The following is a 13372-nucleotide window of genomic DNA, read 5'->3' on the forward strand; positions in this document are numbered from 1 at the left end:
TATTGTTTTATAGCAGCTTCATAGCTATATGTTTTAGTTAGCTCATGTTTGTTTAGCTTGTTTTCTGTATTAATATATGTTAGCATAATTAGCCTTGTTACCTCTTCAGACAGCTTCTCCAGCCTCTCATCCAGCTCCAGCCGCTCAAACGCCCGAGCCTTCAGTCTGGCCAGCCCTTCCTCATAGGCCGCCTCTACAGCACTGGCCGCTACATTAGCTGCCACGGCTACAGCCGTGCTGGGGTTTCCATGGGGACCAGGGTCCGTGGATGTCATGGCTTTCTTCATGAAAATCTCCCCCAGGGGAAACTCCACATTGGGAATGTACCTGGCTGCAGTGTTGGAGTTAGCCGGGGTCAAACTCAGGTCGTCCGCACAGGGAAGCTCGCGGCACGGGAAGCGCCGCTCCTTTAAAGCTGAGGGCCTCAGCGGCTCGAAGGGGTCGTTGTTGTTGGCAGGCGTGAGGAGAGCTCCCTCGGCCACTAGGGGCAGCAGAGCGGCGGCGTCACACACGCTGTTTGACTTGGAGAGGACGTAGAGGGTCTCGTACGTGTGGTTGTACTCCAGGTGGGCACGCAAGGACGACAGGCTTCGGAAGCGCTTGTGCTCCCCGCAGCGAGGACAGCGGTATGGCAGGTCCAGAGAGGCCATTCCTCGCAGTAACTGCCGGAGGAGGGGGGGGCGCTCACGCGGCACAGCAGCGGTGCCAGTATGAGGGCACAGAGGTCGAGCACGTGACAGATCCACTCATGGTGAAAACACAGCAACAGGGCAACTACGGCAAGTCAGGAGGAGGAAGAGAGATCCCATGTGCAATGGAGGGGCCAAGCTCAGTCACATGACCAGACATAGTGGCAACATTCAACCGGTCGTTTCACTTCATCCTTCATGGTTCCCCTCCCTGAGGCCCTACAAACAGAGCAAGAAGATAATGTGAGCAAACACTGTTGATTTCAGTACAGACTTTTTGCAACTATCATCCAAAAGCTAAGAGAAATCTTTTATTAATTTCTTTGTAGCTGTTTTTTAGGTTAATTGTAGTAATGAACTGAGATTAAAGAGATCTTTATTGTTGTCGTCCATCTCTCAACAATCTACTCCTCTAGCTGTCTGGACACCGAACACATCCCGGTTGTGTCTCAACAATCTAAGTAATATTGATCTGTGAGTTTAGTGGTCAAGACACCTGAAACCTGTATTTTAAAAGGAAACTCCTTCGTGTTCCCTCCAGAGGAAGACCGGGGGAAGTGTGGGGAAAAGGAAATGGCTCCATTAGTGAGAGTGCTTGTTAGCGCCAACATCATCATCTAGTCTGAAGTGTACTCGGTTATCCTGTGTATTTGAGGATAGCAGTGAGCCTCACACACATACTGTAGGTGAAAAAACTTCATACTAAAATATTTATAATCACTTTTTAATTTTATCATTTCATTTGCTACTTCGATGCCGAGACCCGTCAAGCTGCTGCACGAACATCGCCTCACTGTGTTTATCCAATTAGCCGGCATTCGATGCCGCTGGTGAAATAAATATTCGGCTTGACAGCATCCGCTCATTCCGCAGCTTCGGGTCCTCTAATTAAAGTGCAATTCTCTGATCAACAAGATCTTCAGGTCAGTCTCAGAGACAACTTTGGTGAAACTGGTGGAAACCTCATGCACTATTCTCTTTGAAAAGGCAAAGAGAAGTCTTGTTTTCATGTTACATAATCACAAAAGGGTCTTTGTGTCAAGATAGTTTTAATCCATGACTCTACTTTTAAGAGCAGGCTCTTCTTATAAAGATAAGAACCATTCTATTTGGCTGGTGTTACATGATACACTATGTTATGATATAAAGCCATGTCATGTCATGTGACCCGGGCCATTCATATCCTTCATCCTGCTCAGCCTAACGACAGTAAGACTGGACCGTACATTACTGTAGACGCATCTTATCTTATAAAAGACAACAGTTTCATTTATTTGCCTTTTTAAAAAACTAAAGAAGCTTGATTTTACAGAAGCAGTCATGAGGATCTCAGTGTCGCTCTCCCTTTGACAATAAGCTGTTACTGCAGATGTGTTTAACAGAGATCCAAACAGTTTCCTCACCAGCAGTTTTTGCTCTTTGATTTCAATCAAATGTAAAATTAGTTTCTTTTCCTTTGGCGTTGCATTTGTTCATGAATATTATTATTGATTTTTCCTTTTATGTCCCGACACAGTAACCTTTAACCGCATACTCCCTCTGATGGACCAACCACTGATCGATGCTGGGTGCTGCTTTTTCCCTGGAACATCCACTTGAGACTCGAGGTCATTATGTAAGAATACTGCGAATGATGCCTTCAGCAGTCGACCGTAGTCTCATTTAACATTGTTATGTCAGTGTTTTCAGTAAAAATAGGGGGTAATCAGACTGAAAATCTTAGAGATTAAAACTTAAAACCATGAATTTGGATCAATCTGATTTAAGTGCAGCTATGTAGTAGAGTCGACACAATCTGTCTCTATAATGGGCAACAGTGTTGGACACAAATCCCAGACTGCAGCTTGAACCAGAGCAGACCCTCACTCAGAACTTTCTCTATCAGCTATTAATAATCGAAGTAGTGGGCACAGACATGTGGAGCTGTAAGCCCGGATCACAGATGCAGGCCGGTCTTCACAGAGAGCCTCCACACGCTGGAAATCCCCAGAAGTCACTGAGACTGTTATTAGACGTCTGGGAGGCTGGAACGGGGAGTGAACTGGCAAGCCGTGCCCACTTATTAAAAAAGGAGGATCTCACAGACGCAGTCACTACACTGCAGACAGCAGGCGCGCCCATCTGCTTAAAATTACCAAGCGAGGGATTTAAGCAGGCAGGAAATGGCAGGAAGTGAAGCTGCTTGGTAGCCACATGTCACATCCTGCCAATGGAGCTCAGCTGAGAGATCCCAGAGGACGGCCTTCAGTGTTTTATTGTGGTTAGTGAATAGTGGGCATGTGTGTAAAAAACAATACACACAGAGAGCCACGGCCATAAGCTCCTTCATTTCTACCAGCAGATTTGATCTCAGTCATGCTGAAACACACAGAAAGTAAAGCACATACTTCATTAGCTGAATCTGCAGCACTGAGGACTCAGACTTCTGAACTTAAACTAATATATTGCAGACGCTCAGAAGCAGCTCTTTTGGGGATTCCTATAGTGTCTCTACTTTCTATTACAGGAAACATATTCTCACTATGAGGGGAGCCTGTAAACTGCAGTGAACTACTGCTGCAAAAAAGCCCTATTCCTTAACAACAATTTTTATTCAAAATACAACTATTACGACACTCACCTTCATCAGCCGTCAAATTCACGTGATAAACTATGGCTGCAACTAACAATTGCTTGCCTTATTGATATACCTGATGATTATACTTCTGATTAATCAATTAGTCTCTGAAATGCCAAAAAATAAAAGGTAAAACGTTTTCAAACTACTGAGAAAAAGTAAGCTGAAAAATAAGTTAATAAATAAAAATTAATGAACTATCAAAATAGCCACAGGCTAAGCAACCAACCAAAGGAGAGACAAATGATTTCTCTGAAATCTTGTGAAGAGTTAATAGAATTTAACTATAAAAAAATAGACAAACAATATAGTATGTCCAGATCCATCCATCCATTATCTATACTGCTTATCCTGCTCAGGATCAGGTACCAATCCCAGCTGTCATTGGGTGAGAGGCGGGGTACACCCTGGACAGGTCACCAGTCAGTCACAGGGCTGACACTTAAGCCGCTTTCCCACTGGTCAAAAAACCTGCTAACACCTGCTAACACACAGCTTTTTTTGCTTAGTGGGAAAGGCTACAATCAGCATTCAGATGATTCTGCAGCAGACCCAGGTAATTATCGCCTCCGCTCCGATCGGCATTGATGGGAACACCAAACCCATATCAACACGCTCATCTCTCCGGCGCGATGCTATGCTCCGTCTGTAACTTCTACGACTCCTCGTCATCTCGGCTACAAATTCCGGCAGTCTCCATCCCAGCAGCGCTCAAACATCGTTCCAAATTTATATAATAAATACCTAAAAAATAAATATAATAAAGACCTTCACTGTTTACTAACGCTGTTTCGGGCACATTTGTGACGTCAGGCAGTGACGCAGCAGAAAAGAGACAGAAAGCAGGATACTCCACTGGCAATGGGAAAAGAGACATCTATCGGCATCTATACGCGGGTCTTCCTGGGTCTGAGCAACCCACAACAACGCGCTAATTTCGGTGGGAAAAGGGCAATAGAGACAGACAACCTTTCACACTTAAGGGCAATTTTACCAATGAACCTAACGAGCATGTCTTTGGACTGTGGGAGGAACCCGGAATACCCCGACAGAACCCACGCATGCACAATGAGAACATGCTCCACACAGAACACCCTTTGTCTGAACTAGGATTGAAATCAGCAACCTTCTATGTCCAGATCTATAGTATACAAATGAAAAATGTCAATGTTAAATCAGGGATGGAGGCAGACAGATCAGACAATGACCAGTCTTTGTCTCATACATAACAATAGAAAACACTTGGGTTAAATCTCTGGGGAAACAAAATGTGTATGAAACCTATATTGAAAAACTAATCTCATCTTTGTCTCTCAAAACAGTTGCAACCAAACCAAACAAGTTAAGGCAGAAGGATTGCAAACAGAAGACTCTCTGTGCTTCTCCGCCACTTGTGCACGGATCAGAAGCACATCTGCCACAATCCCAAGGCCAATTTTTCTGATGTGGGACTATTTTTGGATACAAACATGCACAGTATGGCTCAGTAATAATGACTGTACAGAGCAACCACCTGCTGCTCTGACAAAGTATCACAGATTAGCACTTTACGAAGTATCCGATCAGTATTTAAAAACTATTTCAAGGCTTCATATGAGAAAAAAAAGTATTGATTGTAGATACTGAAGTTAGCTTCTGATGTATATTTAGTGTGTTTACTTCTCTCTGACTTATGTAAGTCCATGCCTGATGGGAATACACAGTCATTAGTAAAGATTCAAATACTGCTCCTGCTGTGGGCCACAGTCCTGACTGACATTTCAGGTCATTAAAGATCCTAATTGGTTGCTTTCATGCCGTTTCTTGAGAAACCCTACAGTACAGACTTTTAATGGAAATCTATTTTTTAAAGGCTCTGCTGGGAAACAGTAACTCTTTCTTACCGTCTGCCCATGCAGGCTTCCGGACGGTCAAACAAGGCAGTAAAATCAGGCCAACATAAAAAAAACCATAGCTTCATCTGGACAACGGCTCTTTAAAACAATGTAATGAGTGGGCTTAAACGCTCCGCAGCTTCTGCTGTTCACAGCAGCAACATCAAGTCGAGGGCTGTTTAAATATGCAAGAAGCTAATTCTTAAGTCTTTTTTTACTGCACAGAAAAGGGTTTCTGAAAATAAAGTCAGGATGAAGTCACAGGAGAATAATCTCATATAGACACGAGGAAATAAATACATAGAAAGGTGATAATAAAGAGCAAGAGCGGTGGGAGGTAGACAGGAAGTGGGGGCAGAGGAAGCAGAGGTGTAGGTGTGAGAAATCTGCAGGCCGGGAGAGTCAGACAGAAAAAGTGGTTCACTGTGGGGGTGTTTAACACTGCAAGAGTTTCACAAATGTTCAATAACTAATTCAAGCAAAGGAGAGCATAGCTGCTGTGATTCAGGGTTAAAATTACTTGTGACACGACCAATTAGAGACAGGTTTAGACCACTTGGGTTGTGTCTTTAGAGGTGGTACAGGAGGAAGCCCATGCAGATACAAGGCAAGACAAATACTTATTCTTACCTACTCCACGTCTTACAGTGTCTCTTTATTTAAAAACCATAGGTATCATGCCTAAAACTTTGCATAAACACAAGTATATAAGCAGTTTTAAATCCAGCACTGAACTGAAGAAAGAGGCTAACACCAGTAACATCTGTGTCAACCCTCTAGCTTTGCAGATCCACGCTACTCGCTATATTAATATTTCAAAATACACTCACGGCAACTCAAACATCCCAGTGGGTGATCCCTCTCTGACTCAGCCAACCCAAGGTCACTCTCTTTATAATTCTCTCTCTACTCAGTGCAGTCTCATCCTTACAGTCGTTTTAAAGTCCTTTCTCACACCAAACATGGTCAAACAGTGAAACGTACAGGCGACCTCCCCATGCTCCATGTTCTTCAATATATCATCATTTTGAGTTTTATGATTCAGTCTTGATTTTTTTAGATCAAAGCAGGTTTTCCATTCTCAGTAACATCCTCTGACACATACTTAAAAGCAAGTATAACTTTGGACCTCATTGATCTGCAGAGGTGTAGCTTGTGCTGAGTGTCTGTCTGTTTTCATAGACTACTGGTACTGAGGAGATGATAGTGAAAATATGAAAGATTACTTTAGCATTCCTTGAACTAGCCCATAGCTGTGACCAATGTAACCAACCTCCTGAGGACAAACAACATTGCTGTTACTAAATTGAAGCACAGTGTTAGATCACTAAAGTCCCGCTTGAATTACTACTTGCTTGCTACTCACAGCAGTGTGGCTGTCAGCTGTCTTGATCCAATCATATTCATGCAGGTGCGGCAATAGATGTTGGAATGACCAGAGGCTCGATGATGCGATATTATCACGATTATAACTTTAGTTACGCTACGATGTTATTGTGATTTTAAACATATTGCAATGTGCTGAGTATTGCAACATCAATACCTTTTTTAACTGCATTTAATTGCGACATGGTCAGAAAAACCCGCCTTTAACGTTGCACGCACCTGACAAACTGAACTTGTATCCCTTTTCCCAACAAACCACAACATTCTGAGGGATCGTGACTTTGACAACTAGCCTATACTCGCGTGCGGAGCATCAGTACACACAACCTACACCCATGTAAAATAAAGCAAAAACAGGACAGACTTGGACATACATGGACGAAGTGGAGGGCTTATTAACTGTGGTCTGGGCAGTGTGTAGCCACCTTAAGAGGCTTTTTGTTGTTGCAATATTTCCTTACTTATCAGTATAATAAAATTAATACTTTGTCTCCTTGTATTGTCACAACATTGCCACAAAATACTGTATATCGCAAAATAATGCTGTATTGATTTTTAACTACAACTCAGCTTCTCTGCTCATGGAAAGTCTGTTAACAGCTTCCTACAAAGCTCCAACTACCTCATTATGTGCTATATCTTTGGCGTTGAACATTTAATGTCAGTTTATGTGTTTATTAAAGGGGGATTCAAATCCTCATGGCTGATTCGTATTCCTTTATGTCAGTGTCTGACTAAACAACATCAGGATGAGCATGCGTCAACAGAGACATAAAGGTACAATAACAGTTAATACATTATTTAAATCAAACTCCTTACATTATCCATGTGAAGATACTGTGGCCTTCGCTGCAATGTCAATGCAACAGAATTCTTAAACTCTGCACCATGTGCATAAAACATCATCTGGCCTTGAGGCTACACTAATGACACGACTGTTAAAAGTTCAGCTCTAAAGGATGAACACGGACTGATCAAATTCGTTCATAAATAATTTTAAAAAAAACAGGCTTAAACCAAAATGTCACTTGGCTAGCTCTGGAGCTCTATCTCAGCCTGGTGGGATTTATCTCTCCGCGCTCTGATAAAGATTTGTTTAGCTCGGGGGTGTGAGGAGCAGAGTGAGTCAAGGTGTATCACAGGAGTCATGCCAGTACTCTGCAGAGCTTCACCCAGAGATACTGCAGCACTGAACTCGACCTAGCAGTTAGCAGTACCGACTGTACACAATGCTGACGGTGCCAGGACTGTTAGGCGGTGTGACACGAGCATCAACCTACGCTACAACAATGGAGATGTTTTCACTGCTGGTATTTTTCATGTGTAAACTGTCTCTACCCACTCACACATCCTAATTTTCAGTCAATACCATGATGTGAATACCAAAGTAAAAAAAGCGTCAATGACATGCGCCCTAAAGACTGCAACCTTCAGAGCATGTTCTCCACATGGGCTGAATTATTACAGACTCCTTCAAATTAGGTTCAGTGAATGCTCCTGGTGCCCTTCAGGCTCTGCATGTCAGAGTGGGTTAGACCTCTGTAAGCCATGGGACTCCTATGACAGGACGATGTCACAACCTAGGGCTAGTCACCTGACAGCAAAGGGCAAACCTAAGCACTTATGTTGAAAAAACGTTTGATATTTTTATAAAATAGAGAGAGCCTTTTGAAGAACACATGACCAAAAAATGTCATCTCATGTGACAGCTTTATTTGACTGTTCGTAGGTTGTCTTGCAGAATCGCCATCTCCTAACGTAAGGTTTTGTGACACTGTGTATCCTGGCAGTATTGTAATTTAGCTTAACAGCACTTGGAGATGCTTTCCCCTCATTTCCACCCTTAGGTTCTTCATATGAGCAGAAAAGTTACTCCTGGGCTTATACTGGACATTTTTGGGCCTGTCTAACCGTTGCACCAAACACAATGCGTTGAAACTAGCTAAAACTTGCTAACCTAGCTACATTTAAGCTAAAAACAAGCCATTATGCAACACTGCATGATCAGAATTGTAACTTTGAATCAATATTCATGTAAAAATTGATCAAATGGTACCGTGAAAACAATAAGACAATGTGAAAGTGTTAACTGACAGAGATTAACCTACATAGAATAACCTTAACTCTAGCTTTATAGTGACTTTCAGCTTATTGTTTAGTGGTTTGGGCCCACAACTTTACTGCTTTGTTCACTGTAACCAGTCTCCCTGCTGTAGCAGGCAGCTGTTTTAGTGAAATAACTCACTCAAAACACTGTACACTACCTGCTAGCACCAAACAGCAGACAGACAGTTAGCAGCTAGCTTAATATAGCGTAGCATTTGGCAGCTAAAGAACCAGATATTTCCCTAAGAAGTTGTTGAGACCAAAAACAAGCAAATACTGGACATTAATTTGTTAGGTGGACACAGCCATGTTGCTCCGTAACTACTGGATGTGTAAATAAGCAACTGTTAGCTAACAGCTCACCATATTAGATTAGCAACAGACCCACACTCCAAACTAGCCAAAAAAACTACCCCCTCAATTCAATGAGTAAGACTAATCTTGTGGTTACATAATTATCTAATCCTACGCTATAATATACTCCAATTTTATTAATGTTGTCTCCAGAAAAACAAAGAATTGGTAAGGTATGGTACTTGACTGGTATCTGTTAAAATGACTCATGTATGCTAACTTTCTGCCGTCCAGCCGTTTCTTCATTCATACACACCCAAAGGCAAAATGTAAATGCCCTTTCATATTAAATAAGTTAGCCCCAGCCAGCACCCATTGGAGCAGCTTTAACATTAAGTTTCCTCAGTGAGACTGAACACAAAAAGGAGGCCAAAGCAGCACAGCGCTCACTGCAGTGACACCGGATGAGCAGCATTATGAAAGCTGAGGTTCAGGACAGAGCCCGGACAGTGAAAGAGATGAGATGACTAAGGGTGGACAGACACATTCCCCGGCTCACCGCTGTCTGCTATTGATCCAAACAAGTCTTCAGTGAAACAATTATCTTTGAGTGTGCGTAGATCAACAATACATGCCAGGGGGATGATGTTGAAGAAGAACACAGTGGTTGCTGTTGAAACGTTAGCAAGCATGTACAGATTGAGAACGTATAAATCATGCAGGGAGATCTGTTTGGGGAATCAGATTTATACAGGCTTTTTGTGAAGAAATATAATACATAAATTCATTTTACAGTGTTTTCAACAGGTTATAGGATCCATAAATAAGTAATGCCTGGTATTAAGCTAGCATTCAGTCCCATTCATCTAGAAAGCCCTCTCGTATGCTTACACATTTGTCACCTGCATTAAAAGTGCAACAATATCCAATCAGAGCAGGATAAGATACTGTACTTTCTTAGTATCTTAGATCCTCTTAGAAGAAGACAGGTGAGCTTTATATGTGTGTACATTAGACCCCTGTGCTGGCCAAAACAAAACAGGGGATATTCTAGCTGCTATGGAGGACGTCTCTGTGAAATGATGCAGAAAATGGCCTCTCTGATTTGTGGCCGCATTTGGACTGTCTCAGAGGTCGTCTTATACTCGTTAATCCTCAGCCTGTGCTGGAATGATATTCAAGTTACTGGTAAAGAAGGGAGAAAATCACTGCAGATTAAATATTTCCTCTTCTAACCAGGCATGAAAATGGTGCTCTGTCTCAGAAGAATGGGGGAGCATTTAATACAATTTGATAACATGTCAATCAAAGGGCATGTGTAGTTAAAAATGCTCTCAACGCCTTTAAAACAACAAAGAGCATTAGCTCAATTTTCACATTACTGTCTGTGTTTTCCTACATTCGAGCTTGGGCCGCCGCGAGCTGTCAGAAAAGTTTAAAGAATCAGGAGCCTGATCCTCGATCTCTAAGTCACGGTCGGATGAACACCGTCTTACAGACAGCTACAACAATAACAGAGCGACCCGGAGACGCCTGAGCCTGCTGTGCGCGGGCACAAATGTTATAATAGAAGTGAACGCTGAGACGGAGTCGTAAATTAATGATTAGCGAAAGATTAAAACTGTCTGATCATGAGAGAAAGGACATTTACTGCATGAAAGTAGAAAACAGTGAAATAAAATGTTTCAAACTAAAAACGTAGTTCACATTTGTAAGAGAAGAGAGTGCTTTTGTTTTGAAGGGTCAGATTAGTTAGCCTTTTCCTTTAGAGCTGAAATAACTATTTAAACAACAAAATAATTTATCAGCAACTACTTGGATGATTGGAATAAATGTTTGATGACATTTCCTAAAAGAAAAACTCCATATGTTCAGGCACCACCTTTTCCAATTAGCAGATTTTTTTTGTTCGTCTCTGTTTAAAGTATACATATCTTTGTATTTTTAACTAATTAAGAAACTAATTTTCGGTTGCAGACTATTTATTTGTCAGCAAATCTGATAACAAGTCTTAAATCTTCCTTGATCCTACTAGAAAGTATTGACAGTGTATCCAATGCATGATTCAGTTTGATTCCTCTGTGCCACTCACCAGCTATTTAGTCAGTTAGACTGAGCCTTTTTTAAGTCACCTTTGCCTTGCAGATTCACACACTTTCAGAAGGGCCAAAATGAGTTTTGAGAGTGTCAGTGACAGGTGTTGTTTGTGTTGGTGTTTTCGCACCAAGATGCAAAGTATCTAAACTGCACTTGAGAGTTTATGTGTGCTAGCTTTTATGCATAAACTGACTGACAACATCCTGACAGGTAGATCTGCATCCATGTTTGATCCATGCACCTCTAACCCAGAGAGGCAACTGTCAATCACTCAGTCAGTTATGATAGATAGATAGATAGATAGATAGATAGATAGATAGATAGATAGATAGATAGATAGATACGTTTCTACCTGCTGTGGCATCATGGGGAATTAATACATAAATATGAGATTCACTGTCACAGTTCCAAGAGGCTGCACACACATGCACACAGAATGTAAACACACAAAGATACTGTGTGTAACCACACGCACACACATGTGTGCACACACACACACACACACACACACACACACACACGCACACACACACACACACACACACACACACACAATAGGACCAGTAAAATATTCTGCATCAGTATGACTTCCTGCCTCCCATGTGATCAGTGAAACCATCTGTCTGCAGTGACATTTACATGACTGCTTAAATCTGCAGGTAGGATGACAATAATCTGTCCTGGACCGCTGAATCAATACCTCTGATATTTTATGACAGGTTAATCTAATCTCAGTCTGCAGAAAAATCCCATCCAACATGTATATTTCCTGCTTCTCCTCTTGTAGTCATTCCCCTTCTTGTCTGCAAGAATGCTCCAACTTTTTGTCACATCTGATTTGTACAAACACAGCAGCATGTAGGCTCGGGCCCACTGACTGAGTCACATTTCTCATGCACTGTAGTCACATGATAGTTTCCCAAACTCCAGCACTGTGCTGCCTCCAGAGCTGGGACACACCAGGAGAGTTTAAGGCAACACAGGGGAATATTTTCCTCAGAGTATATTAAAATTTACAGTGATGATTTTATTACATACGCTCCTCTTCAATCCAAATGTGCAGGGACATTAAAAAACATTTGCATGTGAGCATGACTGCATGAAGATTATAAATTCATGTATTTTATACTCAAATTTTATGTGAAATATTGCTGCATGCATACATTAAAACAAACAAATAACAGCTGCGTGCACTCCAAAGGCAAACACATTCATCTTGTTACATATTAATATTCCTAAATAGCAGGTACAATCCTCACACATCCAGGCCAAACAGGCCGGTCAAAGTCTCCTGTAAGCTGATTCTGCTTCTCGATTGACAACCGCTTAATGATGTGACAGTAAACACAGTAAACACTGGCACATTCAGCGCAAAAAGAATCAATGATCCTCATATCTGCAACGCACACATGGATCAATCACACGCAGCGTATCATGTGGGTGTGGACGAGCGGCAGCACCAAATGTCATCATGGAGCAATGAACGCCACTAAAATTACTCTAATGCACGAAAAGGCCTGGAGTCAGGTTAATTCACAGCGATGCAGCTGTGCCCTCTCGGAGGAAAAGGGGCGACAGCCTGGCATGTACCCGATTTCCCCCTGTTTTCATCGCCGGACTTGACGTTGCATAAATTTGTTGCACAGGAGCAGCAGCGGCGTCAATGAAGCGATTATTGTAAACATACGCAGCGAAGACACGCATGCCGAGACAAATGTGCTGAGAAGAGCGGGGTTAAATAACGAAAAGGAATGTGCGTCTCACTCACCTCGCAATCTTCTCCCCATTTTTTTTCTTCCGCTCCAACCAAGGAACCGCTCCAGCCTTCACTGACGTCACGCAGCCCCTCTCTGCAGCAGAGAGCAGCAGGCCTGCAGAGGACGAGCAGGGAGGAGAGAGGGAGAGAGGAGGGAGGAGAGAGAGAGAGAGAGAATGCTTAAACAGATGCAAAAACATGAATCATGAAAAAAACACACCCCTCCCATCTTCTGATTAAGGAGATGATACAGTACCTGTGAGCCTGTGGGTGTGGACATACACAGTGCACATACTATAGTAGAGAAAGACAGATTGACAGACAGAGAGCATGGCCCATTCATACAGTTCTGCATTGCAAGCTCTTTAAATAATTTGGTCCTGCCAGCTGCTATCTTGCCTTATGAAATAAGGCCCTGGCTAAATTTGAAAAAGTATTCAAGAAGTTAATCTCCACTTTGAGTGTTGTGTCATTTACAAAATGATCAGGGATTGAACAACTTAAAACAAAACTTTTGCTGATCAGGTGCAAACTGGCTTTTGTTTATAAAAGC

General features: G+C 42.2%; 1 protein-coding gene across 1 annotated transcript in view; it reads right to left on the reverse strand.

Moving 5' to 3' along the window:
- The window catches only part of fbxo41 (F-box protein 41), a 53735-nt gene extending 40821 nt beyond the window's left edge, over window positions 1-12914 (reverse strand). The window contains exons 1-2 of the mRNA XM_069666416.1: window positions 12832-12914; window positions 102-908 (exon numbers count right to left, since the gene is read on the reverse strand). Coding sequence (XP_069522517.1) covers window positions 102-650 — 549 coding nt within the window. The 5' untranslated portion in view covers window positions 651-908; window positions 12832-12914. The remainder of the gene's footprint in view (window positions 1-101; window positions 909-12831) is intronic.
- Between the last annotated feature and the right edge of the window lie 458 nt (window positions 12915-13372).

Source organism: Semicossyphus pulcher, unplaced genomic scaffold (genome assembly GCF_022749685.1).
Source record: "Semicossyphus pulcher isolate SPU_LCO1_2020_fin unplaced genomic scaffold, fSemPul1.0.p SCAF_17, whole genome shotgun sequence".
In the NCBI taxonomy this organism is placed as follows: Eukaryota; Metazoa; Chordata; class Actinopteri; order Labriformes; family Labridae; genus Semicossyphus; species Semicossyphus pulcher.